The 26,798-nt window shown below is 56.8% G+C and overlaps 9 protein-coding genes and 1 non-coding gene across 10 annotated transcripts; 6 read left to right on the top strand and 4 right to left on the bottom strand.

The window, feature by feature from the left end:
• Positions 1 to 472: 472 nt before the first annotated feature.
• FA10DRAFT_66394 (hypothetical protein) lies at positions 473 to 4,407 on the top strand. The gene is made up of 3 exons (XM_025525633.1): positions 473 to 1,248; positions 1,313 to 4,186; positions 4,256 to 4,407. Exons 1-3 carry the CDS (start codon positions 649 to 651, stop codon positions 4,307 to 4,309), a joined length of 3,528 nt encoding a protein of 1,175 aa, XP_025378592.1. The 5' UTR covers positions 473 to 648; the 3' UTR covers positions 4,310 to 4,407.
• Positions 4,408 to 4,747: 340 nt separating this feature from the next.
• FA10DRAFT_265252 (MFS general substrate transporter) lies at positions 4,748 to 6,959 on the top strand. Its single transcript, XM_025520981.1, has 6 exons — positions 4,748 to 5,555; positions 5,627 to 5,943; positions 6,008 to 6,284; positions 6,343 to 6,455; positions 6,511 to 6,640; positions 6,714 to 6,959. Exons 1-6 carry the CDS (start codon positions 4,985 to 4,987, stop codon positions 6,869 to 6,871), a joined length of 1,566 nt encoding a protein of 521 aa, XP_025378593.1. The 5' UTR covers positions 4,748 to 4,984; the 3' UTR covers positions 6,872 to 6,959.
• A 4-nt stretch (positions 6,960 to 6,963) lies between these two features.
• Positions 6,964 to 9,196, bottom strand: FA10DRAFT_278230 (MFS general substrate transporter; the record flags this gene model as incomplete). The annotated part of the gene is made up of 7 exons (XM_025523442.1): positions 6,964 to 7,025; positions 7,097 to 7,326; positions 7,394 to 8,349; positions 8,418 to 8,615; positions 8,711 to 8,744; positions 8,791 to 8,891; positions 9,144 to 9,196. 7 exons carry the CDS (start codon positions 9,194 to 9,196, stop codon positions 6,978 to 6,980), a joined length of 1,620 nt encoding a protein of 539 aa, XP_025378594.1. The 3' UTR covers positions 6,964 to 6,977.
• Positions 9,197 to 9,242: 46 nt separating this feature from the next.
• On the top strand, positions 9,243 to 9,340 carry FA10DRAFT_t15. The gene has a single exon. It is a non-coding gene; the product is annotated as a tRNA-Glu (tRNA).
• A 70-nt stretch (positions 9,341 to 9,410) lies between these two features.
• FA10DRAFT_66430 (hypothetical protein) lies at positions 9,411 to 12,425 on the top strand. The gene is made up of 4 exons (XM_025525634.1): positions 9,411 to 11,795; positions 11,855 to 11,897; positions 11,988 to 12,284; positions 12,347 to 12,425. Exons 1-3 carry the CDS (start codon positions 9,491 to 9,493, stop codon positions 12,208 to 12,210), a joined length of 2,571 nt encoding a protein of 856 aa, XP_025378595.1. The 5' UTR covers positions 9,411 to 9,490; the 3' UTR covers positions 12,211 to 12,284; positions 12,347 to 12,425.
• Positions 12,426 to 12,917: 492 nt separating this feature from the next.
• On the top strand, positions 12,918 to 18,726 carry FA10DRAFT_249595 (phospholipid-translocating P-type ATPase). Its single transcript, XM_025519542.1, has 2 exons — positions 12,918 to 13,925; positions 14,002 to 18,726. Exons 1-2 carry the CDS (start codon positions 13,143 to 13,145, stop codon positions 18,508 to 18,510), a joined length of 5,292 nt encoding a protein of 1,763 aa, XP_025378596.1. The 5' UTR covers positions 12,918 to 13,142; the 3' UTR covers positions 18,511 to 18,726.
• Positions 18,727 to 18,758: 32 nt separating this feature from the next.
• Positions 18,759 to 21,101, bottom strand: FA10DRAFT_300012 (hypothetical protein). The gene is made up of 5 exons (XM_025524782.1): positions 20,773 to 21,101; positions 20,590 to 20,702; positions 20,464 to 20,527; positions 20,243 to 20,400; positions 18,759 to 20,172 (listed from the first exon to the last, which is right to left on the bottom strand). Exons 1-5 carry the CDS (start codon positions 20,940 to 20,942, stop codon positions 18,929 to 18,931), a joined length of 1,749 nt encoding a protein of 582 aa, XP_025378597.1. The 5' UTR covers positions 20,943 to 21,101; the 3' UTR covers positions 18,759 to 18,928.
• Positions 21,102 to 22,131: 1,030 nt separating this feature from the next.
• Positions 22,132 to 23,274, bottom strand: FA10DRAFT_278234 (S-adenosyl-L-methionine-dependent methyltransferase). The gene is made up of 4 exons (XM_025523443.1): positions 22,852 to 23,274; positions 22,643 to 22,791; positions 22,437 to 22,578; positions 22,132 to 22,370 (listed from the first exon to the last, which is right to left on the bottom strand). The coding sequence occupies exons 1-4, from the start codon at positions 23,170 to 23,172 to the stop codon at positions 22,230 to 22,232; spliced, it is 753 nt and encodes a 250-aa protein (XP_025378598.1). The 5' UTR covers positions 23,173 to 23,274; the 3' UTR covers positions 22,132 to 22,229.
• Positions 23,275 to 23,447: 173 nt separating this feature from the next.
• On the top strand, positions 23,448 to 25,147 carry FA10DRAFT_265258 (NADH oxidase). The gene has a single exon (XM_025520982.1). It carries the CDS (start codon positions 23,621 to 23,623, stop codon positions 24,956 to 24,958), a length of 1,338 nt encoding a protein of 445 aa, XP_025378599.1. The 5' UTR covers positions 23,448 to 23,620; the 3' UTR covers positions 24,959 to 25,147.
• On the bottom strand, positions 25,105 to 26,757 carry FA10DRAFT_284337 (hypothetical protein; the record flags this gene model as incomplete). The annotated part of the gene is made up of 2 exons (XM_025523909.1): positions 25,105 to 26,373; positions 26,461 to 26,757. 2 exons carry the CDS (start codon positions 26,755 to 26,757, stop codon positions 25,105 to 25,107), a joined length of 1,566 nt encoding a protein of 521 aa, XP_025378600.1.
• Positions 26,758 to 26,798: the final 41 nt, after the last annotated feature.

Genomic DNA, 26,798 nt, shown 5'->3' on the forward strand with positions numbered 1-26,798 from the left:
ATGTGTATTTTTATATTTTTAAATCAAGACTCGGGGTGGAGTCTGAAAGGGAAAGGATGAAATTATTGAACCCAGCAGCACGACTGACGATCGCGCCATTATTATCCCCGACTTGCCCTTACCACCAACTATTGGCTGTCGACTGGTGGCTTCCCCCGCCGATTGCCAGTCCTCTTTGATCTCAGTCATCAGAACGTTGCGACGACTGGCGTCGTCCAGCCAGAGCTCTTGTTCCTGTGAGACTTCCCTGGACGATTCGACGCAGGCGACAGCGCCACCAGCCGCGCCAAGATAGCAGCGTAGGTGTAGAGCGACGACCGCACGCCCCCTGCCATTCCCACGCCTGCTTGCGGTTTGATTACGACGAAAAACGAGCCCCGAGGTTCACAGCTCCCAAACGTCTTGTTTGGCGCCCTTGACGCCGAATCGAAAGAACTGGCACCATCTTTGCCCCTAGATCCCCTTCCCTCTATTCACCCTGCAAGAGCTATATGGATCCGTCGTTCGCGTAGTGCCGCGACGGTGGGCACGTTGTCGACTTGGTCGCCACCACTACTGTGAACTCTCGAAACAGCGAATCACTCGTTCGCTCCAAACCCCGACTCCCTTGCCTCTCAACACTCTTACTACCTCCATGAACTTGACATCATGACGTTGACACGAAACCGAACCCATTCAAAGGCCTACTTAGAAGCCCTACTCCAGCCTTCACCATCGGCCATTGCTGGTCGACCTCATCTGCAGCGCACGCCAAGCACCACAGGCTTCAGTGGTGCGGTGGCAGCATCGGGTGTCGACGCGTATAAACCAGTCAGGAGCAGCGGTCTTGCTGCAAGCAGCGGCACGGGCACTGACGCCGATGTAGACAACGATGACGACCTCAATCTCGACCTCGTACTTGACGAGGGCAGATCACTCCACCAAGGCTTATCAGCGGCCCAGGAGGGCAACAGCAGTGGAATTTTCAAGCACCAGGACCAAGAACGCGAAGAGGAGATATCCAGATATCCCCCCAGCGAAGCCGATTCGACCGATGAGCCATCTGTGCACCTAAGGATCTCCACTGTCAACAGCTTCAGCAGGAGGTCCTCGACCGCTGGAAGCGATGGTGTCGGCGGAGGTGACAAAGAAAGCGTGCGGGTGATTCTCGCCCTCCTCGATGATGAGTCTCTCGACGACGAAGAACGGATCGAGTCGGTGCGAACGGAGCTCGCAACCAAGCTCAAGGCAGTCGAAGGTGCCGACGTGGTGAGTAGTGTCTGGCAGCACAGCCGTGTATGGGCAGTCAGGGCTCAAGTCGTCCCTTTTGCAGAGTACGGGTCGGCTTGACGACATCGTTCTGGCGCTGCTCCATCGCCATCGTGAGGATGTCAAGCCTACCGGGGCCTCCTTTGTCTCCCTTTCGTCACCCTCGCCCTCGCCCTTTCCTGCTTCTCCTCGCTCGCGACCGAGGCCAGCCAGCATTCGTTCGGTGTCTGGTGCCAACATGGGTCTCAATGCAGGCCGTCCATGGGGCCCTGTCACTCCCACCAGCACCACTGCCCCGGGCCAGGACCCGCCTTCGCGCCCATCGAGTCCACAATCTCAGACGACCAGTAGCAATTACAACCCAAACGTCGGAGTGATAGGTACGCCTAGCCCCAAGGCATCACCCAGCCTGTGGCACCGCACCGTTGCAGCAGCCAGCGGTGGTGGTGGCAGCAGCAGCGGTATCACCGGCACTGCCCTGGGTAATGGAGCCTCCTCCAAGGGAACAGCGAATAATCCATGGAGCTCGAGTCCGTCGAGCTCAGCAACATCGCCTTTTGCGGCTGCGTTTGGCAGCAATGCCACCAGCCTCTTTTCCAATCCTTCGACGATGGCTCCCCTCTCTTCCCCCAAGATGACGCCGGCCATGTCGCGTGCAGTGGGCTCAGTCATCAGCCGGCCGGGCTCGCCATCGATGACAGGATCACCGAGGCTCAACGTCGGCGCGAGCGAATTCAAGCCTCGAACACCGCAGGCTGTCCATGCAACCCCCACCAAGAGGCCCTCTTCGCCTTACTCATCTGCCCAGCAGCTGCCGTGGGCGACCGCCGATACGGAAGGCATCGCTTCGTCTTCGACGGCCGGCGCGCAGTCCGATGAAGATTCCGACCATGACGAGTTTTCGCCCTTTGCTGCAGCCGCTGCTTCGTCGTCGTCGTCGTCGTCATCTGCAACTACCAGCGGCGGCGGTGGCGGTGCTGTCGCGGTGCCTGTGCCCTTCAGTAGCGGCAATGGCGGCCGTAGAGCGATGGCACGTGGCCGTCCCAACAGCATGCAGACAGCTTCCACCTCCTCGGTCCAGAGTCTCACGACTGCAGAGAGCTTTGGGGCGCCCGGTGAACATCCTCCGAGCAACACGAGTGGTTCATGGTACAGCTCTGCGAGCACCTCGCTGGGCTCGTCGGACGAACAGCGTCCAAAGCTTAATGCTGCCACGTCGGAAGAAGAGTTCGAAGGGATCACCATGACGCCCTTTGATGTTCTCTCGAGCATCCTCACTCAGAGCGGCTCATCGCAGGGCATCTCTTGGACCGCCGAACAGATCGAAGAGGCCCTGGCAAGTAGCAACTGGGACATTGACGCAACCCTCAAGGCCATCATGGACGGTGGAGGCATGCCTCTGGCCTCGGCTCCGGCACCCGCGCTGTCTTCGTCGGCCAGCAGCTCCACCGGTCTGGGAAAGACGCCACCAACCGGACCTCGAAGTCCCGCCGGCGGACAGCGTTTCGCTGGCGGCACCCCAGGCCGATCCGGTGTCTCGGTCGTCCCCCGCGAAGCTCTGGCTGCTCAGAAGGCGATGCCACCCTCTGGACCCCGATCTTCATCATCCGCCCCTTGGGCCACCGGGAGCAATGCCCCACCGCCGCCGCCGCGCGCGGGTCCCCTGTCAGGACCCGCACAGCTGGGAGCGGGCCGCGTCTGCCGGTACTTTCTCGCAGGCGAATGCCGCAGAGCAGACTGTCGCTTCTCCCACGACCTCAATCGGGCCCTCTGCCGCTTCTGGCTGCGAGGCCAGTGCCTCAACGGCGATGGCTGCTCGTTTCTCCACGACATCTCCGTCGTCGATGCCCTAGCCTCGGGCGTGTCCAATCTCTCGGCAGGGAACGGCGCCCCCAATCCATCGCCAGCGTCAAGCAGCGTCGAGCCCGAGACGCCGCCCAACGAAGACTTCCCCGAGCTGGGACTGTCGGCGGCGCCGCTGGGCCCAAAGGCACAGCGCAATAAAGCTTCGTCGAGCGGTCAGGTGCCAGGCCAGGATCCCAGTCGGTCCAGATGGGCGGCTGCGCTGCGAGGAAAAGCGCCCACGCCCCTTGCTCTTTACCAGCAGGGCGAGGCAGCCACCTCGGTGGGCAAATCTACCGCCACCAACCGACCTCCACCGCTGGGTCCAAGGGCAACCTCTTCTTCGTCTTCGTCCAGCCCCTTCAGTACCAGGCTGCCGTTGAGGCCCTGCGCGCTTCTTCCGACACTGGCAACCGGTAAAGCTGCTTCGCAGGCCTATCACACGTACCGTGAGAATGCGCTGTCGCTCTCTGATCGTCGCAATCGGTGTCTGGCCAGGGCGGCCGAAGCATGGCGACGAGGGGATGGAGCGGGAGCACGCAAGTGGAGCAACGAGGGCCAGACGCTCAATCGATCGATTCAAGAGGAAGGAACACGAGCGGCCATGATGATGCTCAAGGAGAGGCACGAGGAGCTGCGCGAAAGAATGGTTACCGAGGGCGCTTCCTCGACGACGGGCGCTTCTTCTGCGCTGGCCGAGAGAGCTGCCCAGGAGGAAGGTAGTGCGAGGGGTATGAGGGGCAAGGCAATTGGCAACGGTCTCGGTATCTGCCTCGGTGTTGTCCCCAGGTCGTACTACAGCAACGCCAAGAAGGGCCCCGCTGCGACGGCGGCGGCGGCATCGACGTCCCTCACGATGGAAGAGAGAACCGAAGTACTGATGGACCTACACGGCTTGCACGCACACGAAGCGACAGAGCTCGTTGAGGACTTTCTCGTTTCGCTGGAGCGCGAACAATTTAGAGGCCTGGCCTTTTTGGCCTGCGGGGTGGGAAAGCATACGGGTGCCGGCGGGAACGCCGACGTTGGAGGGCAGGATCGGAGGAGGGTGGGATTGGCGGGAGCGGTGAAGGCCTTCTTGGCTAGTTGGAACTACGTGAGTATCTCTGCTTTCCCTCTGGTGTGGAACGACCGGCGTTAGCTGACCATGTTTGGATTTCTTCAGCCTCACATCGAGCACGAAGGAGTCATCACCGTTGATCCCCTCACGCATCTATAAAGAAGACGAAAGAAGGAGAGGGAAGTAAAGAAGATAAAAGACAGACTGGACCTTGTACTTTTAGCGATAGTCGCCGCGAGCCCCTGTAGACAGAGCATGACAGGCCACTTGAATGGATGATACCTACGACATAGTAGTGATGATACCTACGACGTAGTAGTGACAAGAGCCAGGTCGCCTTCGCTCTCGAGTCTTATGCCTCCACTCGAGCGCGGGTTTAGCCAAGGCCCAACGTTTAGTTTCGTGGAGGTCAGAAACCCTGGGCCTTGGCCCAGATACATTCAGCAGCCTACGGCGTCTTTCATAGGTGCCGTAGGGTCAGCTCAGACTAAACACGCTTCCGGTGAATTTTGTGCCCTGTTAATCACCTCATTAATAATAGACTGATTGCCTGACGCAGGGCGGTCCAGCACGCAATCGTGAGGCGCGCCGGTGGATCGGACATACATGCATGCTGAGCGTTGATGTTGCTCGATTTGCACGGCACCGCACTGTACCTTGTACTACCATTCCTGGACTCACTACTGCTTCATTGGGGCCGTCCAGAGCTGTCAGGTCCCCTCGGTCGCTGCACGGACAGGAGCGGGTCTTTCCTCCCTTGTGTGCCTGAGGCCCGTTCGAGAGCTCTTTGCGGCAAGACGCTCTCTGTCTACAGCTTGCCCTCTCGCCGCGGTGATGGACAAAGAGGGTGCTGTCGTCGGGCAGCAGGGCGATATGCACGAGGGTCTCGCCGCGGACAGCAGTGGAGAGGGAGCGTCTAGGTTTTCCAGCGGGAAATCGCCCCAATGGCGACTCGCTAGAGAAGAAGCTGGTGTCGCTTTTGAAGAAGGCGAAGGAGAAGAGGATGGTGCGCGGCCGTCGAGCGGCAAAGTGCCATTCATCGCTGCTCTTCCCTTGTGGCGCAAGTGGAGCATCATTGTCATCTATTTCTTCATTCAGCTCAGCGCCCACTTCAACACGGCCGTCTACAGCGATGGTGTGCAGCCCATTTCGGACCACTTCCACGTCTCGCAGCAGGCCGCTCGAGTTGGGCAGGCCGTTTTCCTCGTTGCATACGCGATCGGAGCACAGATCTGGAGCCCCTGGAGCGAAGACAAGGGCAGGAAAATGGTCATTCAGCTCAGCCTCACCCTTGTCAACGCCATGCAAATCCTATGTGCCCTCGCGCCAAACTTTGGCGCACTTGTCGTCGGCAGGGCACTCGGCGGCTTGTTTACGTGCTCAGGCAGCGTCAGCGTGGGAATCGGTACGTACCGCTTGTGCGGCATGGACTTGGTCAGAGAAGCAGCTCACTTACACTGGCACTCGGGGATATAGTCGCCGACGTTTTTGGCAGTCGCGAACCGTACGCGACGGCCCTCATCATCTTTGGCTCCGTTGGGGGGAGCGCACTGGGGCCTGTCGTGGGCCCCTTTGTGCATGCGTACCTATCATGGCACTGGTTCTTCTGGCTGCAACTCATTTTTGGAGCGGTGGTCCAGCTTCTCCATCTGGTTTTCGTTCCCGAGACGCGGCACAAGATCATCGCGGAGAGGTATAGAAAGCGTTTTGGTCCACACAGCAGCGAGGAGAAGAAGAAGACGAGAGACATGCTGGCGAAAGCAAAGGACATTGCGGCAACAACAACTCGCTCGGTGAGTCTTGCAAGATGTCATTGACGTGACTTGACCAAATTGACGAAACGAGAGACGGCAAAAGCTCGAGATGATCGCTCGTGAGCCCATCGTCCAATGCTGCAGCCTGTTGAGCGGCTTCAGCGACGCCCTCATTTTCAGCTTTATGGGCTCCTTTCGACTCATCTATGCCCAGTGGGGCTTCGAGGCTCCTGTCACCGCCGCTGCCTTTGCTCCGGTCTGGATCGGATATTTCCTTTGTCTCGCCTCCTTTGTCATTCCGACCGAACGTATAAAGACACTCGAAAGGACTCAGCCTCAGGTTTTGACACCCGAGTCTAGGCTTCTGTGGCTCCTTTTCAGTGAGTAGCATCGAGGCTCTACAAAGCCGCTTTCTCATCCTGCTTGCCCTCTGCATAGCTGGCCCGCTCCTCGTCATTGGTCTATTTGGGTTTGCATGGACGTCTTTCGGACCATCACACAACCCCTGGATCGCCCCCATGATCTTTACTGCTCTGGTCGGCATCGCCAATGTGAGTGCTTAGTCGCACTGACGGGTTCACCTGCTAATTGGGACCTACCGTACAGCTCGCCATCTACATAGCCACAATCGATTACTGCGTCTACAGTTACGGGCCTTACGCCTCGTCGGCCGCATCAGGAAACACTTTCGTCCGCAACATCCTCGCGGGCAGTGCCGCGATGTACACTAACCCTCGTAAGTCTGCTTCCTCATGCATACGCTTGAAAAATTCGCTTACGAGCCCATCACGATGCGCCACGATAACAAGTCTACGAGAGGCTCGGCTACGAATGGGCCTCATCGCTCCTCGGATTTATATCCATTATCGTCGTTCTACCCATGTTTCTCTTCTACTTCAAGGGATTCGAGGTGCGCAAAAGGAGCAGGTTCGCTCGAGAGATCCTCGAGAAAGGAGAGGTCAGATAACAACTTGTCGAAGTCGCAGAAATCGTTGATGGACATTAATACAAGGATTACACAGGCAGTGAAACAGCAAAGTGGATTAGGGAAATTTATATGTATGATACCTTGGTCAGACCTTGCCTAATGGGTTGCGGTTAATGACCAGCTTTGCGACAAACTGAGAAGGTCACAGATTGTTAGCTATGCAAGATCTCTTTAGCTCGGACAGGTCAACTGGAAGCGACTCACCAAGAAAATGGCACCAAGGGTGAGGCAGCCTGCAGAGAAGCCCTGTGCACCGTGGAAGCCCTGCTGGGGTGTCTTGCCTGCGCCAATGATCCACCCGCCTATGGGTCCGCTCAACAGGCTGGCGACGGAGCACATCGCAGCGAATTGACCAACGGCAGAGCCGATTCGGGTCTTGTCAGGGCAGAGCGGCGCGATGCAGGGCGAGAGGAGTGAAATGAGACCTCCAGAAGCTGGAAAGGATGGGGCGAAAAAGTCAGCCAATGTCTCTGGAAAGTGTTGATATAGGGTCTGACGCACTAAAACCGTAGAAGGCACCGATGATCAGAACACCCGCAGACGTGTCGACAGCCAAGGACGCGTAAACGACCACAGCACTCGCCAGGGCGCAAGGAATAGCGACGTTGAAAGCGCCAACCTTGAGAGCGGGGAAGGGCAGGAAGAGACGGCCAAAAAAAGAGGCAGCGTTGAGGATCGAGATCGAGTAGAAAGACATGTCCTCGCTGAGGCCGTACAACCTTCCCCATGAGGGCAGGTAGAAAAACGTGTAGAAAAGGCCGAGATAGATGAACATCCATGCGACTAGTGTCATCTGGAACGAGAGCAGCTTGAGGACGTCAAAGTAGAAGAATGCACGCTTTGGTGGTCGCTTCTTGGACGATCGGTAAAGACCGAAGGAGACGAGGAGAAATTTAGTCACACGCCCGCGCTTGTTGTGGGCGACATCGTCTTCACCGTCTTGCCCGTCAAACATGTCGGGCTGCGAGGTCAGCACTGTGGAGACCAAAAGCAGACCGCCGCCGATGAAGCCTAGAGCGCGCCATGTCCAGCCGAAGCCGACGTTGCTGAGCAGCGCTCGGACGACAATCGGCCACACCACACCACCGACCGAGGAGCCCGAGACGATGACAGCGACGCCCAGGGGGCCCTTGTGCTTGAACCACTGCAACACGCAGACCATCGGTGGGGCGAATCCGATGGAGAGAGCCATGCCCTGCAGGACACCTTGAGCCAGGAAGAGATGCCACCACTGGTGGCAGAGCGAGACCATCATGCAGCTGAAGCAGAAGCAGACTGCGGCGAACAAGAGCAGGGGCTTGGGGCCAAATTTATCCTGCGCTGGTCCGGCGATAACGTTGGCGGCCAGCATCCAAAATGACTGAAAGGAGCCTATCCAGCTGATTGTCGACTCGGACGTAGAGGGAATGATCTGCTCTTTGTAATATGACTCAAAGACCCCAAATGCATTGAGGAATCTTGGTTTGCAAGAACGGTCAGCTTAGACCCCTCAGACATCGTCCGGGTGCTCGCCGAGGTCACTCACCCGAAACCGCAGAACAAAGCGAGCCAGCCGCCCACAAGGGTAAGGTAAGCGGCAGGGGGCAAGTGAAGCGGGGGTGGTGAAGAAGCAGGACCGGTGGGGGAAAGCGCCGGCTGCGAGCCCTTTTCGGGATCTTTAAGAGCCTCTGGCCCCTTCAGTTCGCGATCCGATCCCTCTTGGCTATGCGGCGTCGTGCTCATGCTGGACATGTGGTAGCAGAGACAGTGGGGAAAGGAGAGGGAAATCTGCCCGGCATAGAAAGTGGGTGCCGACGTATATACCTGTACCAGACTTACGAACGCGTCGCCTTAGCGGGAAGGTCGGAAGTACCTGTACACTGATCCTTTATTAGACTAAATCAGGGCGGAGGCCTTACACCAGTGTCGCAATATGCAGTCGACTGCGCTAGGCTCGGCCTGGTGCCGGGACTTGAGCCTAAGCCGATCGATGATACCCGATCTCCGATCAGTTCTCCGACTGCGAAGGGGTCAAGCTAAGTCCGACGTCGCAGCCCCGGCCATCAATTGGTTGTCCATTTCTCTTTTCTCGGAGATAGGGCTTTTTCCCTCGAATTGCCGCCTAGGCAATGGCAGTGGTCTCCAGAAAAAGAACCCGCGCTACGGAGCGACTTTCGGAGCGGATATGCCGTTGCTTCTTGCTTCCAAACCTTGACGTTCATGCATATATGTGAACAGAAGACGAGATGGGTTCCTAATGCCCCCTATGAACGTTTCGATCTTGCCTTCTCTTCCAAAAGAGAGCACTATGATGTGGTTGACCATGCTGTTGTGTTCATCAACGTCTAGTCGTCGGAGTTATTCGAAGCACTCCTCAGTGGTCCAGTGGTCAGGATCGCCGCCTCTCATTGTTCAGGTTCGCCTGTCTTTAGTCCGCGGCTGGCCGGGGTTCGATTCCCCGCTGGGGAAAGGTTTCTTTTTGATTTTGTGGCTTTTTTATTCTTGTTTATTTTATTTTATTTTAATTTTTTGGCAGTCCCCCTTTCGGTCAAAGTGGAGCTGAAAGTTGAGAGAGGACCCTACTTGACATTCTACTTCTTTAAAGTCTCTTCAGCCAGCATGGCATCTGGAAGCAAAAACCGCTTCAGAATGGGGCGGTCGTCGTCGGTAGTGGAAGAATCGAGGCCGGATGAGCCAATCACAGCGTCGACTACTTCTAGACCATCGCGGCCGGGAGCGCTTGGAGTACTTGGGGCCAAGATGCGAGCATACAGTTCACCGCGCCAACGGCGCGTGTCATCGCACGCCAGTCTCGATAGGCCCTCGCTGGCGCTAGATGTGAAGAGACACGCGCAGTCTAGGAGCTCGCTTGTCGTCTCCAACGGTGAGGGCACGAAGAGAAATGACTATGAGATCGTCCCTTCGCCCACCACGTCGCTCTCTTTTGACGGCACATCCACACCGCACCACGAGGACCACATCAGCTCGGCAGCAGCTTACAAGGCTGATCGACCCAGGTCTGGTATGTCTTCAGCGCCAACGGCCGCAGCAAATACCTCATTGAGGACAAAGAGACCATCGATTAGCGGTCTTGGAGGACTGGGAGGCGTCGTACGGCGATGGAGTGCAGTGGGCTCGCCGCAGTCCGCCTCACCGAGGTCAGAGGAGGACTCCTCGACATTCAACCTTCATTCATTTCGGAGAGTGGCCAGTCCCTCGTCGCCTTCTCCTGGCCCTGCGCCACTGCCCATCTCTAGGGCGGAAAGCTTCGTCTCCGCCATTGAGTATGACGCCAACTCCCCTTCGATCAGCAAGCCGCCGAGCCCAAGTGTGAACCAGCAGGGCCATCAGCACAGGCTATCGGGATCGAGCTACTTTACGGGTGCCGACAGCAGCACAACTAGCAGCCCAAATCGGCATATGAATACCAACAGGATGAGCGCCGGTCGATTCCGAGCAGGCACGGCAGCAAGGTCGCGGCCCGACGTCACGTCCTCAGCGTTCTTTCAGGATCGAGAGCAACGACCTGCAAGTCCGACGAGCCACAACAGCGGAAACGTCAGCCCAGTCATGGCTGGGTCCAGCCTGCCTAGATCCCCCGGACAGGAATTGGCGGAGCTCGAGGCGGAGCTTGCAAGAGGAAGAACGACGCCATTGTTGCGCAGGAACGTGGACCAGGAACCTTTGGCCTCAGCGGACGGAGGAGCCAGAGGATCTCGACCTAGTGTGGCCAAGCAGGGCTCCTTCTCCTCTCTGCGCGATCTGAATGAAGGCTTTCAAGGGGATGCAGCAAAGGGTTACGGCCTTGACTCTGCGAGGGTGCTGGGAAGTGGCACGGATGGGCCAAGGACACTGATTGATGCGATTTCGAGAATGGAGCAGGAGCGCAGCAGGGGCGAAGCAAACATGCAACCACCCCGACTACCTTGGATGGACGACGGGGACAGCAGCAACAGTAGTGAAATGCCATCAGGCAAGAGACGATCGGGGAATATGTCTTCGTCCTCTTCCAAGGATTCCGCTGCGACGCTCCAACCGTCGCTGCAAGCTCCTGCCTTGGTTGACGGGGGTGGTAGCCCGACCCCTTCGACTGTGGATTCGGCATTTGTCGCTTCGGCCGTGCAAGCTTCGCCTGACCATGCCATCTTTGCCGAAAATGCGTCCCCATTCCGACACTCTAGAGCTCGGTCTGAGGGCACTTTGCTTGACTCCTCTTCGTCTTCCGAGAATCGAAAGTTTACAGACGAGCATCAGCCCACTCTGACCAACGGCCATGTGAAGAGGGCGTCCTATTATGGACAATCGGCCAATACACCGTGGCCGGGCAACCGGGTGTCCTCAGCTGCGCGACGGGATCGGTCGCCACCACCGCCTCCCCTCCCATCCAAGACAGAGGAGCTGATGAGTTTTCATGCTCGACACGCCCCTGCTATGGCCTCGACAGTACACCAGCAGCACTGGCGGATCGCATGGCCCACACCGCCCTGTGTCGAGCAAGGGTGGTTCACAACCCTTTCCGCTCTCCAGCAGCACAGCCTGTACGAAACTCATCGCAAAGCAGCAGGCGTCGCTCGTGATGAGTATCTCCAGATCATGGCCGCCGCCGTTCCGCCGAGCGCCCTCATTAACCCTGGTAATATCTTCGAAGCCAAATTGGCAACAAATTTGCAGCGATCGACGACAGTCACGAAATCGTCGCCCTCCTCAACGTCGCCAGCAGCAGTGACGGCGAGAGAGAGGCGAAGCTCCATGCCAACGGTTTCAGGGCCTCGATTGGACGAGCATTCGCCGCCTCCCCTGCCAAGCGCACCTGCCAATGTGCTGACGGTGGTCACCGATGACGAGGATGAATTCGCCGTTTTCGAAAACTTGATTCAAGCTGTTGCTGAACTCAACTTTACCCTAGTACGAAAGGATCTCGAGAGTGAGTTTCGCCCGTCATCACATGAGCGCTTTCAGCTAATCCGCCGCGTCATTGCCCAGTCCAAGAAGTACAGGGAACCGCTAAAGATGTGGCGGTCTCAAAGTCCAGATCAGCTGCTCGAATTGTTGGTCTGCCCTTTCTATCTTGAGGAGCTTTTCTTGCGTACTGAATGTGTGCCCTGTTCTTTCCCAGATCGACGGTCCATGCATCGCACTTCACCGATCCCTGCACCTCACGTCACTTGGCGGGATGCCAGCTGCCTATTCGGACGAGTTTGCAAGAACGGTCGGTCTTGAACGCCTGGTGGAAATCGCAGGGGGACAATCCGTCGAAGCCGTTTGCTCTCTGTCACTGTGCAGGTCTTCCAATGAACAGGAGCCGTTCATCGTTGAGACGAAAGAGATGGGCAAGCTGATCTGGCCACCTGGCTCAAGCCACAAAGAGCGCAAGAGGGGCATTTGGGAAGCAGTGTTTGCCGGTGAAGAGACAGTGAGTAAAAGCAGAGAGAGTCCGTCGTCAACGTATCTGAAGTTTTTTTTTGTCTCGCCAAGCAACACTACCTCGAGGCAGCCGTTGTGTCTCTCGGCAATCATGTTCAGCAGCATCAGGACAAAATCTTTCAACCCACCAATTCAAACAAGCGTCACTCGCGCTCCCTCTCGCATGGCCGTCACAGCGCTCGCTCGTCCAGTCTCTCGCGACAACCGTCTGCCAAATTCATGAACCCACCCCAGGTCCTCACAGGCCGCCAACGGGCCAGCATCGTGTAACATTGCCTTCTTTTTAGTCCCCCCCATGCACCATTGTAAAAATATTCAATTGACGCAACACATTGAATCGAATAATTGGTATTTGTGCCGTACGGCGTTGCCTTTGGACTGGCATGAAGGAGAGGGACAACGATGAGAAGGACGAAGAAGGCTTAGTCGCAGCAGTAGCAGCAGCGGAGGGCAGTAGTAGACGTGCAGACAGAGCATGGCTTTAGCTTTGTTTCTAAGTAGCGGCGAGATTGAACAGATTGAACAAATGGGAAGCGCGCAAAATCTGAAACCACGCGGGTTGCGAAGCAACTTTAGACTTCACTCCTCTAATGCGCGAGCTGCTTGAGAACGCGCCTTCTCTCGCTGACTGCCAAGCACGCTCACAATCTCCAATTGGCCGCCCCTGAGCGCCGATCCGAAAGACGACCACTAAAGTGGACGACTTTACCTTCGCTTCGTCTTTCGCGAGCTTTCATGACCGACTAGATCTATTCGCATTTGACGGCTCATCCCCTTCTCTCCTCTTCTTGTGCTCCCCTCTTCCCCTCTCTCCCTTTCCCCTCTCCCCCCCTCGCTCTATTCGACGATGGTCTTCGGGCACGGAGGCAGGCCTCCACCAGCGATGGACGCACACGGCCACATTTACGATGCCAACATGTCGCAACCTTATCAGGTTGGACCGTCGAATGTCGACCGACCTCCCTACGTATCGGACCCCAGCCATCCGGAGTATGATCCCGCCATCGACCCTAACCTACAGCTGCGAACTGTCCGGACAGCGGCCGAGTCGATTGCCGAGTCGCACCGATCGGAGATGCGTAGGGACCAACGAGCCAAGGCTCGTCGTAGGGGCGCAGGTGGGAGCATCCTGGGCAGGATCGGGAGGGGCAAGACGCTGCTGCGAAAGGACAATGCCCATCGAAGAAAGACGTCGGCCGGCATCGTCGAGATGGTGCAGGACGAGCTGGGGAGAATACGGCAAGGTCAGGACCAGGACCAAGAGCTGCACATGACGGGCATGGGCGAAGATCCAACCGAGGGCGAGCCTGCAGGCATGGCTTTTGAATCGGCCCAGTCAGACTTTACTCCTGCGGGCCACGAGATGCTGCCGTCAAAGCCAGACCAGAGCCTCAAGAAGAAGGGTCCCTGGTACAAGGTCAAGGCCAAGCCAGCTAAGCGGAGGAACGTCTACATGAATGTTGCACCATCGCCTCAGGACACCAACGCGAGGGGCGAAATCACGGCGAGGTATCCGCGGAACAAGGTCAGGACATCAAAGTACACGGTCGTCTCTTTCCTTCCTCGCTTCCTGAGCGAGCAGTTCAGAAGACTGGCGAATATCTACTTCTTGGGCCTGGTCCTCCTTCAGGTTCGTCATCCCCCTCTTTACCCTTGCAGGTATTTGATGAAAGCGCTGACCTCTACGTTTTGATTCGTTGAAACAGACCTCGGACAAATTTGGCGCGACGATCCCTCAGATTGCCATGCTGCCCCTTGTGGCCATCCTGACCATCACAGCCATTAAGGATGGCATCGAAGACTACCGAAGACACATAATCGACAACCAAGTCAACAATTCCGCCGTGACGAAGCTGGGCAATTGGCGCAACGTCAACCAGCCAAAGGATGCACGAAACCAGCTACAGAAGCTGATGGGCATGGGTTCGCGTAGCGGCAAAGTGTCGAAGGGGGTGCGGAAATTGAGAGAAAAGGAGGACGCCATCGGCATGCGTGCCGTTCGGCCGCCGAAGTCGACTTCCACGCCCGCACAGACTGAGGCCGCGCGATACATGGGTGGAGCCCCGGTTTCGAGACCGGGCACGTCAGACAGCTCCAACACCAACCGGCTTGAAACAATTGCCTCGGAGAGCGACTATGGAAAGCATTCGGTCAATCGCAGTGGTAGCCAGCAGCACCTTATCGACGATAGCCATCTCGGTGGTGCCAGCACGGCGTCGTTCCTCCCGGCCACATCGTCATCAGCAGCTCAAACGCCCGGCGAGGGTGTGATTGACATGCAAAGGCGAACGCCTGGCACTGCACGATGGGAAAGGACGCTCTGGAAGAAGCTTGAGGTGGGCGACATCGTCCTGCTGCAGGAGGATGAGCAGGTCCCAGCAGACATGGTGCTTCTGAATTCCTCGGACCCAGATGGCATTGCGTTCGTCGAGACGAAGAACCTCGACGGAGAGACGAACCTGAAGGTCCGCAAATGCCTCAAGGCCACATCTTCGATCCAGACGGAAGACGACATTGAGCACGCCCGTTTCGTCATCGACTGCGAGCCCCCGCATGCGAATCTTTATGCATTCAATGCTCTGCTCAAGTTCCAGCAGAGCGGCAAGACGATGGTGGAGCCCGTCACTGCTAATGAGCTTTTGCTCCGAGGCTGTGCGCTCCGCAATACCGATTGGGCCATTGGCATCGTCGTCTTCACTGGTAGCGACACCAAGATTATGCTGAACGGCGGCGAGACGCCCTCGAAGCGTAGCAAGATTGAAAAGGAGACCAACGTCAATGTTGCCGTCAACTTTGTCATTCTTCTTGCCATGTGTACCGCTTGTGCCATCGTGGGCGGCCTTATTCTCAACAAGACCAATACTTCGCGAGATTACTACGAGCCAGATTCGACCGACTCCTCGTCAAACATCATCAACGCCCTCTACATCTTTGGGTCTTGCCTCGTCCTTTACCAGAACATCGTTCCCATCTCGCTCTACATCTCCATCGAATTGACAAAGACGATTTCCGCCTTCTTCATCTATCAAGACATCGACATGTATTACGAACCCCTGGACCACCCTTGCGTGCCAAAGACGTGGGGCATCGTCGATGACCTTGGCCAGATCGAGTACATCTTTTCCGACAAGACGGGCACGCTAACGCAGAATGTGATGGAGTTCAAGAAGTGCTCCATCAATGGTGTCTCGTATGGCGAGGGCATTACCGAGGCCATGATGGGTGCGATGAAGAGGCAGGGCAAGAGCTTGAGTGGATTGGACGCGGACTCGCAGGCGGCCCAACTCGAAGAGATGCGCATTGACATGGTGTCCAAGATGACTCGGGCTTTCAAGAACCGATTCTTACGGCCCGACAAAGTCACACTCATATCGCCTCAGCTCGCTGACGACATGACGTCGGCATCGTCGCCCCAACGACGGCATACAGTGGCCTTTTTCCGAGCTCTTGCCCTGTGCCATACTGCACTCGCTGACCGAACCGACTCCGGAGACGCTTTCACTCTCGAGTACAAGGCGCAGAGCCCCGACGAAGCGGCCCTTGTCGCTGCAGCCAGGGACGTGGGGGCTGTCTACCTCAACCGCAACAACCATGTCGTCGACATCGAAGTCATGGGCGCGCCTGAACGGTATCAGCCTCTCAAAGTTCTCGAATTCAACAGCACTCGGAAGCGCATGAGCGTCATTGTACGCGAACCTGATGGAAGAATTCTCATGATCTCGAAGGGTGCCGACTCGGTCATCTACCAGCGCTTAACTGCAAATCATGACGAGGAGCTCAAGAGCCGCACACAAAAGGACCTGGAAGACTTTGCCAATGCCGGTTTGCGGACGCTCTGCATCGCCTACCGCTACCTGGATGAGGGCGAGTACCTGGAATGGGCCAAGCTGCACGACGAGGCGGCTGCATCCCTTCAAGACCGCGATGAGGCCATCGACGAGGTATGCGAGCGCATCGAGCACGACCTTACTCTGATGGGCGCCACGGCACTGGAGGACAAGCTCCAGGTTGGGGTACCAGAAACAATCGAGAAGCTGCATCAAGCAGGTATCAAGCTTTGGATTCTGACTGGTGACAAGCTCCAAACGGCCATCGAAATTGGTTTCAGCTGCAATCTCTTGTCGTCCAACATGGAGATTATGATCATCTCAGCCGATCACGAACAAGGAGCCAGAGCTCAGCTGGAGGCGGCTTGCAACAAGATTGCAGCTTCGGGTCGACCAATCGTTGTCCGGAGCAAGGAGGGCAAGGGCCTTGGCAAGAAAAAGATCCAGCAGCAATTTGACGGTCACGGCACCGATCCAGTCGACAAGGGCGCATTCGCGGTTGTCGTCGATGGCGAGACGCTCAAGTTCTGCTTGGACAAGAGCCTCAAGCCACTGTTCTTGGCCCTCACGACGCAGTGCGAAACGGTCGTGTGCTGCCGTGTCAGTCCCGCTCAAAAGGCTTTGACAGTACGATTGGTCAAGGACGGCATCGGAGCCATGTCTCTTGCCATTGGCGACGGTGCCAACGACGTTTCAATGATCCAGGAGGCCCATGTGGGTGTAGGTATTGCTGGCCTCGAGGGAGCACAAGCTTCAATGTCGGCCGATTACGCCATTGGTCAATTTCGTTTCTTGGCAAAACTCCTCCTTGTCCATGGACACTGGAACACCTACCGAATTGGCGTCTTGCACCAGGTTTTCTTCTACAAAAACCTCATCTGGACCTTTGCCCTGCTCCTCTTCCAGATTTTCTGCGAGTCCAACGCCACCTATCTCTTCGACTACAGCCTGGTGCTACTCTTCAACCTCATCTTCACTTCGCTTCCAGTAATCATGCTCGGCAGTTTGGACCAGGACGTCAGAGCGCCTGCACTCTTGGCCTTCCCGCAGACCTATGCTCCAGGCCGCGAGGGCAAGCTTTACACCCGCACCCAGTTCTGGTTCGCCTGTATCGACGGCATCTACCAGTCGATCGTATGCTTTGCTATCCCTGCAGCAGCCTGGTACTATTTCCCCATGGTCACTGCCAACGGTCTCTCGCTCGATCCGCTCACAGCCCTTGGAACGACGACGGGAGCAGCTTGTGTGCTGGCGGCTAACCTCTACTGCGGCCTGATGCTTCAGAATTGGTCCGTCATTATTTGGGTCGTCATCATCCTCTCCAACCTCAGTTATTTCATCTGGGTCGCCATCTACAGTGCGCCAGCATTCGCAACCACCTACACCTCGACAGCATTTGTGCTGTTTGGCACGGTACAATTTTGGGTCATTGTCCTCATCTGTGTTGTGGTCAGTCTGCTGCCTCGGTATGTCTGGATCGCCTGGAATTCGTCCTTTAGGCCCACGCACGTCGATCTCGTTCGACAGGCATGGGTAAAGGGGGACCTCAAAAAGCGGCTCGGCATCCGGAACGAAGAGGTCGGCGATGTTGAAGGTGAAGACCTCTCGTACGAAAAGGCATACACAGCCGGAGCATCATCCGAAGGTGATCCGGAGCGATGGGCGCCTCACACCTTCCCTCCAAAAAACCCGAACGCACTGCAGCAGGCCGGGCAAGCATATCAGCAGATGCCGCGAGATACTTCATCATCATTGGCGGAAGCGGCAGCGTCGTCAGACGGTGCGAAGAGGGCGTCCAGAGGACCGCGAGATTCGCTCATGCCGAATTTGTCTGCAACGGGTCGCGAATCCGCATTCTCCTTTTACGATCCCGACCAGATCACATCATCGACCCCAATTCCGACGCGCGCCAATCCTTACGGCCGATATCGGGATGACAGCGACGAGGAAGAAGGGGATGGTCCTGCATTCGAGGTCCCACAAATCACGGTGCAGAGGGCCTCTGGTCAGAGCTTCTACCCGCAGCATGCCTCAGCAGACTCTCGAGTGGCCTTGGCATCGGCCAACAACGAAAGCGTAGACAGCTTCGAGATGAATTTCAAAGACGCTGGACTATCGAGCAGCCAAGGCTCCACCCATGGACAAGCAGCGGCGGGCGACGACGACGACGATGCATCACCGGTTCTGTCTCCTCTTCAGCGATTCCACAACCGCTTTGGAGGTGCGCAGCAGCAGCAGGCGCCTTCACCACTGCAAAGATCCGCATCGGTGACAGACGACGCTCAGCAGCTACCTCATCATCCAGGAGATGAGTCCAACTGGACGGAGACAAGCTTCCACACTGCTTCCGGCGACGACAACCACCATGCACCGAATCGATGGCAATGACCTCATGGACCTTTTTCTTGTTCCCATTACTTCCCTTCCGTCTATCATTGCCTAATTTCTTTCTTGCACCACTCCCTCTTCCTTTTCCAGGCTCCTCCCCTTTTCTTGTTTGATCTCTATCTAGATAAGCTCAACATCTCTCTGCGAGCGTTTCTTCTATTCTGTCCCCTGGCTTCTCAATGCTTCCAGCTCTCTTCAATTCATGAATGCAGGCGAAGATGACAAACGTGATGGCAACAGGGTTTCGACGGGCGGGTAGTAATATTACTGCTATGAGACAATGAAAAGGCGGGACAATATGGTGCTCGTCTATTATTTTACAAGATTAATAAGATTCACGACACGGTGGTTGCTGGTAAGGCGTTTCCGGGCTATAAGGTGATAAGATTCGATCAGGCCTGCTCTCTCGAATGTCGGGTCATCCCGATTCCCTATCCACGCCTCGATCCCACTGCAAGAGGCCTGACGATGTCGTTGAGACCTTTTGGGCGGCAGATGAGGCGAGTGAAGCGAGTGGTGGCAGCGTCGGGCGATCTCGTTTCTCCATTGTCGAAGGCGATGGCGGCTGGCCACCCGTTAGAGACGAGACGCTCATACGTTTGTTTGAGTTGTCATTGTCGTAGACCGGATTGTGAGGTTTGTGGGGTGCAAATATCCTTTTCGCTGCCGGAAGGGCCCAGAGGCAGGGAGGCGTGTCAGGCATGGACGATGTCTGTGCGCCCGCGTCAGCCTCGCGGTGATCACTCCATCTGCCACTTTCGACCTTTGGGCTTTTTGATTGATGCTGCTCGGATGGCGACGCACTAGTCTGGTTAGTCGCATCAAACGCTTGTGTGCAATGGGGATGCGGATAGACGTCTGGCCGAGGTCGACTCGCGAGCAGAAAGCTTCGAAAAGCTCGATCCACGGGCAAAGTCGGCGTCTGAAACATTGGGTTCGACTCGAAGCCAGGGCCATAGGCTTCCGGCGGCATTTGTGGGAGAAGACGGCGGGCGAAAGTGGAAGAATTTGATCCACGACGGCCGAAGCGATCTGTTTCGATATTGTGGGTGAGGGGAGGCGGAGGTGGGAGCAATGACGAGGATAGGGAGGTCGTGGATCGCGTAGACGCAAAGATCGGTGGTGCTGGAGCTTGGGAAGGACGCGATTGAGCGGAGTAATGAAATATCGAGGCCGGTGGTGCAGTGTAAGCGGGCCCAGATGGAGGCAACTGCAGAGGCGGAGGACCTGTTTGGTGAACTGTGTCTCTTCCATGTCCTAACTGAGCATATGACTTGGCGCCTTCTGCTTCGAAAGAATTTGGTGATTGTTGCTGTACGAGAGGTGATGTGTAAGGTCCTTGTGTGAACAGATTGTCGCCATCCTGCGGGACGCGCCATGTTCGGCCATCGTCATTCTTCCTCTTCTTCGTTCCCTTCTTGCACTGCTTTGCTTCCTTCACGAGGCGAATTTTGAGACCACGTCGAAAAATGGCCTGGGTCAACTCGGTCGAAGGGGCGAGACCGGGAAAGGTGCTTCGAGTGGCGTGAATCTCGAATGGATCGGTATAGACACTCGTGAGCATGGAAAATGTGTACCCAACCCGTTCGACAAGGTCCAACCGGATGCGATAGGTGCCAGCTTGCCGTACACCGAGCTCGGAAAAGACGAAGAGGCATCTCTCTGAATGGCATTTGAAGAGTAAAGGCTCAAAGTGAGCCTTGATCTCGGGGCAAGCACAGGCTTCGCTTACCTTGCTCAGATTGTATCTTGGGTGCAATGAATGCACATTGATCCATATCGCCCACTAGTGGCTGCACCACGCCATTTCTTGACGTTACTTCGACAAAGCCCGATTCCGAGGAGACGAGGCGAGCTTGAAGACTGAGTTCTGGCAATGATATCAATCGGCTATTTGCGCTCCATGTCAGTAGGAGTCTCTTCTTTCTCCCGAATTTTTTTCTCCTCCCTCACACATTCTCCATGAGCTCTGGGACGACTTCGCAGATTGGAGGTGGATCGATGGGATTTGCTCGTGCTGATTGAAATGGGAAGATGTCAACCGCTACATCACTGGAAGTTGGTCGAAGAGCTTCTCACCATTCTTGAGACCGGCTTCCTCGTTGCCCACGGCGAGTCCGCACTTCGGTTGTTGACGAACAAGCAATTTGAACCGGGGCCGCCTCGAGGTAGAGGGCGCCAGCGATTTATGTCTGGAAGAGCCAACGTGAGTATTATTAGTCACGATACATGCGGACTAGTTGCCCTGCCTCTCCGACTCACCTCTGGAGCACCTCCTCCACGCTTTGGCAGGTGAAAAATGGCGACTGTGATACCCCACTTTCTTCATCCTCTTGGACATCCTCCCTGGTACATCCCCTCGCCTGCTGGAACCCTGTGCCCGAAGCCCGCCGAGCGTGCGGCGGCTGTCGGAGAAAGCCAGTCGGGTCCATGGGCAAGTCCTCTCAAAGCATGCGCCAGGAACAATGTTGAGGACTGCTTTTCCCAATGGTCACCGTAGGACTTAGTAGCGACGAGAAGACTGTACGGGGTGGCCGAAGGTGAGTGAGGTAGAGACGATCTTCATTCAAGATTGCAGCGAGCGGGTGCGACGTTGACCGAGGCCCGCTTCTCTCGTGCGAAAGTGATAAATTAAATTCGACACTAGGAAAAGGCGGTAGGAGACAGAAGACGGGAGATTGTAGGAGAATGAATGTCACGCGGGCCCCAGTGGAGATTGAGAGGTTAGTCGCGTCGGGTGAATTGCTTGCAGACAGACCAGACAAGCAGAAAGAGCTACCAGGATCTTGAGAGGCCGACATTAATAATTATTTTTTTTTGTCCAACAGCCAACCAGGGAGGCAGAGAAGCAGAGCAGAAGAGGGACCCCGTGGGCAGAGGGCATGCATCTGCTGCTGTATGCATCACCAAGCAAAAGCGCAAGCGTCCCGAATTTTTTTTTTGCAAAGACCCAGACTGGAGAGTACCAGACTGATGTCTACAACGACCTTCGATTGTTTGACGTTAGTGCGGAATTGGACTGCCCGCGAAGATTAAGAGAGAAGGAAGGGGCTGTGTCGGCTTGAGCCGAGAATAGAGATCCATTATTGGAGTTCACATCGATCAGTACCTTGGTAATTGAGACCCTCGCACGGAGACAATGCACTTCACGGTACGGTGCATTAAAAGGCTTGTTGATTTGCAAAGCCCTGTCGGAGCCGAATAAAGGGCTTATGGTACTGTACGGTACTTTACCCAGGTAAGACATTCTTGGCATTCGCATGCTCAACGACAGAACAACTCCGCAAGCCCACGTTGGATGCCCTGGCCTGCGTCAACTTTTTGACTCCCTCGATACAATTTCACACATCCAAGTCAAGGGCGACTGCTCGATGGAGAAATCATTCTTTGGGAACATGACAAACGGGCAAAAGTGCCTTTTCACATCTCGATGCTCGAGGAGCTTATTCCGACGTGCAGTATCGTGCAACGAAGCCCCCAGAGCCAATGCCTTCAGAGTCTGGGGTCTATCTTCCGTCTCGGTGAGATGCCTTCCGCACTCAAAGTACTTATCTTGCATTTGCTTGTGTAAGGCTCTGGGATAGAGGCATGCTGGTGGCCTGCCGGTCAACGCAGCGAGGTCGAGATTATAAATGCCATAAATAGCATCCAACATGTATTTCCATCGTGTCTCGTGACTAACAAAACGGGAGTATGGTCCAGACTGCTCTTTGCTCGGTTCATTCAACCTCCTTCCTCTTCCAGATCATGATCTCCTCGATGCCCTCGTGTCCCGGAGCATGCTCCAGGGGCTTGCCGTGAAATTCGAGATCGAAATAAGCGTCGAGGACGTCATGATAGTCTTGCGGGGTGACCTTGAACTGCATTTATCTCTGTGGTCAATTTACTCGCCTTTAATCTACTCTTGTCTGTAGTCGCGCACTCACAGGAGGGCCCGAACCGTCATAGCCGTCGCCATCCACCTTTAGACGATAGACGACAGTGAAGAGCTTCCCCCCGCGCTTGGTAACCTTGGCATGCGATGCGGCCACCTTGGGTCGCAAGGCAGGCGGCAAAGCAGAAAAGAAGCTGCGCGTGCTTGCATGCTCAGCTTTCTTCTTATGCCCAGATCTAGTAGTAGTAGTATGCTCACGTGTAGTCATAGACGAGGTCAAAGGATCCGAAGAGAGACTTGGCGGTCAGGTCGAGCTTTGATTCATCATCTTGCCCGACGCTCAGATAGTCGAGAGCGACGAAGGAGATGCGATCGTGCCACGGCTGCCTCGGAAGAGAGGCCAGCCACTGTTACTGCGGTCAGTTTTTGCCCTTCGCTGGAGGTACTTTGATATGTTGAGCACGCACATTGTGAGCCTTGTCAATGGCTCCCTGCACCAGGTCGACGCCGACGGCCTTGTCGAAACCCCGGCTGGCGAGATACTCGACATCGACTCCCCTCCCGCAGCCGGGCACGAGCGCATTACCGCCTGCAGACTGCGGCAGCAGATTCTTTGTCCTCGCATCTCGTTCGTACGACGACGTGAGCGCCGGCTGAGGGCCCTGGCCGCGGTCCCAGGGCGTGAGGCTCGTCTGCCAGGCGTGGTCCCACCCTCCACCGGCCTGGTGACCCTTTTCCGTCACAATCTGCCGCAACTTCTGAACCTTGGCCTGCCATTCGTCGGTCATTTCTGCACACAGATTCCCCTTCTGGGTGCGCGCGTGTTGCCAGAGTTAAAGAGTGGCAAGAGGGCAAAGCACTTAGGTTAGCCTCAGTCTGATGTGGCGATTGACAGAAGTGACCCAAAATCCGGAATTTTTTATTGCAACAGTGTAGTAGTAGTAGTAGCGTTGTGGAGAGTGCTTGTCGGAGTTAGTCTTGGACCCGAAGCAATCTTCCTTCCTCCACCCAGAGAGAAGTCGAGAGAAATTGATCCGGATTGCAAGAAGATTTTCTGGCGCAACGTCGGGTCCATGCACCCTAACCCGTGCCGTACGAGTGCCACTTTGACAACGGCACCGGTGTATGGTATATAAACTCTCAGCTTTCCACCTAACACTCACTCTCTAAGACTATCCTCACATCCTTTCCCCCCCTTCTTAGTCACAGACCTTGTCTTTCCCCCCTCACACCACCATGACCGACCGATACACGACTGAGGCAGCACCCAACTACCAGGTGCTGGGTGACAGCATCACGCTGCCCTTCTCGGGCCGCGTCGCCCCGTCTCGCTTCATGAAGGGCGCCATGACGGAGCGCCTCTCGTCGTGGGACCAGCACAACCCGCTGAAGCGAGGCATCCCCTCGCAGGAGCTCATCAACGTCTACGAGGAGTGGGGCAAGGGCGGCTTCGGCATCATCCTCTCTGGCAACACCATCGTCGACCACGAGAACCTCGAGGCGCCAGGCAACCCGGTCATGAATGCAAAGTCACAGGAGCCCGAGCGAGCAGCCGCGTTTGCCGAGATGGCCGCCAAGGCAAAGGCCCACGGCGCTCTTTACATTACCCAGCTCTCGCACGGCGGAAGGCAGGTGGCCAGCGCGATCCAGCCCAACCCCGTGTCGGCGTCGGACGTCAAGCTCGATGACCGCATGGGCTTCTCGTTCAACAAGCCAACACCCCTCTCCAAGGAAGGGATCAAGGAGGTCATTGACAACTTTGCCTGGGCTGCCGAGTATGCCTACAAGAACGGCAGCGACGGCGTCCAGCTCCACGGCGCACACGGCTACCTGCTCGCCCAATTCCTGAGCTCGTCGACCAACAAGCGCACCGACGAGTACGGCGGTTCGCTCGAGAACCGGGCACGGATCGTGTACGAGATTGTGGCCGAGATCCGGCGGCGGGTGCCCGACCCCAAATTTATCCTCGCCATCAAGATCAACTCGAAAGAGTACCAGGACGGCGGTTTCCAGCCCGAAGAGTGCCGCGAGATGTGTGCCCACCTCGAGACGCTCGGCATTGACGTCATTGAAATCAGCGGTGGGACGTACGAGGTGCTGGCGTTTGAGCACAAGCGCGACTCGTCGCGCGCCCGCGAGGCCTTTTTTCTCGAGTTCAGCGAGGTGGTGCGGGAAAAGGTGCAAAAGTCGACGATCTGGGTCACGGGCGGCTTCCGCACGGCCAAAGCCATGGTCAACGCCATCGAGGACAAGTCGACCGACGGCATCGGCCTCGCCCGGCCCGTCTGCCAGGAGTTTGACCTGCCCAAGCTCCTCATCGAGGGCAAGGTCTCGTCGGCAAAGAAGCTGCTGCTCAACGAGCAGGACTTTGTCATCACCAATGTCGCCGCCGGCACCCAGATCCGGCAGGTCGGCAAGGGCCAAAAGCCATTTGACGCCGCAGACGCAGGCCAGGTCGAGAATTTCCAAAAGACCATTGCTGCCTTCATGGTAAAGGGCCAAGAGCTTGGCGCGCAGGGCATCATCCCCGCCGGGTACCCGGACCTGGCTCCTTACCCTTCCGCCTCCGCCTAGATTCACTCTCTCTTTTGTCATAATAGATCACTCCTTTTCTCTCTCTCTCAAAATCATTGATTCTTTCTCAGATAGAGTACCCTCCAGGCAAGGATTACAACGAGCTGTATCAGTGTTATGATTGGTGTGGAAGATCATCAGATGATTCAGGGCAGTGGCCGCCCATAGTCGTCGACGCCCAGTCTCCTCTCGCGGATCCTCCACGCGATGCAGAGGCCCAGGAGCACGCCTTGCAAGATGCCCGTGCAGACGTAGGCAGCAAGCGAGGTGAAGTTGACGCCGGGCCGCAAGGCAAGCGAGTAGACAAAGATGGCGCTCCCGGGCACCTGGAGGCACATCATGGGGATGCTGAGGCTGCCGACGAGCTTTGCGCGTGCCGTGTGCACAATCTGGGGCACGTACTGTGCTGCGGCGAGGATCGTCGAGGTGAAGCCAAGAAAGGCGGCCCACCTGGACACGAGAAGCCTTGACGAAGGACCCATGATGATGACTGCAGTTTCTTCTGGTGGTGGGAACGAGGTAGGCGGGAGCGACGTGACGAGGAGCAGAGTGACGAGGACGATAAAGAGGAAGTGGAAAGCGACGAGCCACGAGAGCGAGAGGGCGAGGCCCCACTCCTTTGTCCTTCGCTTGACCCTCCGTGTCCTTCGCAGCCCGCGCTCGCTCCTTGAGAGCAACGTCGACGTGGTCATGGATGGCGCAAAGCGGACCTCGCCCTCTCCTGCCGCTTGCCCAACTACGCCTCGCGCGTCCTGTCCGTCGTCGGCCAAGCCTTCACCGGCGGCTGACGGATCAGCTGCAGCTTTGGCAGCCGGCAGTACAGCGTTGGGAGGCAGGCGCTCGCCGTGAGCCGTGGTCTCGTAGGCCCCAAGCGGCGAAGGACCAGCGCCCTGCTTCCGTGGCGCCTTCCACACGGGCCAAAAGGTGGGCACGAGCCTGCTGAACGCCGAGCTGCTCCTCTCGTCGGCCTCGTCCTCGGGCATGAGCAAATGCGAGGCCACTCCGCTGTTGTCGGGCGATTCGTCAGCCGTCGTCGTCGTCGTCGTCGTCGACGTGAGGTGCGAGCCCGATTCCTCGCCGTTGATGGGCGGCGTCGATGTGCCCGGCACGGCCAGATGCGCAGCCGCAGAAGGCCCGACGGCGCCCGTGGCCGGGTCCGCAGCAAAGCTGCTGTAATTTTCGGCAATGTGCGAGTCGAGCGAGTCGAGATCGCCGGCCGATGAATCCGACTCGTACCCATCGACAATGTCCTGGGCAGAGATGTCGTTGGAGGGACCCGTGAGCGCAATCGCGCGTTCGTAACGGAGCTCCTTTGGGTAGAAGATGAGGAAGAGAACGAGGACGATGACAAAGAGGAACCACTGGAGGCCGACCTGGAGCAGTCCCAGGAGCGACTCGGAGCATGCGCTTGTCGTCTTTTTTTTTTTGAATATCGGCCATGATCAGTCCACAATAAGCGAGAAGTGCATTGCATGCACGGTCTCCGATCGCATCCAACTCACCAGCCATCGACAGCATCGAATGACGCCCCACTGCAGCGCAACAACATTGAGAAAGCTGCTCGCGGAGCTCGTGGCGCCGAGGAAGAGGAACCAGGGCGAGAAGCCGAGTGATGTCCTCTTGATGATGATGCGCGCAATCTGCGGCAGATAGGACACGATGAGGCCCAAGCAGAGAAAGAGGGCCAGGGAGGCCTCGAGCGTCGAGTGGTGCGGCTTGCACTCGCTGGGTGCCTTGATCTCGCCACCGGCCTGCGCCTCGATCACGCCCTTGGACAGGGCTGCCACGAGCGCATTCATCGTGTGGTCGTCTACCTTGTTGCTTGATCCAGGTTGCTTGA

This window comes from Acaromyces ingoldii (assembly GCF_003144295.1).
Source record: "Acaromyces ingoldii strain MCA 4198 unplaced genomic scaffold FA10scaffold_2, whole genome shotgun sequence".
Lineage (NCBI taxonomy): Eukaryota > Fungi > Basidiomycota > Exobasidiomycetes > Exobasidiales > Cryptobasidiaceae > Acaromyces > Acaromyces ingoldii.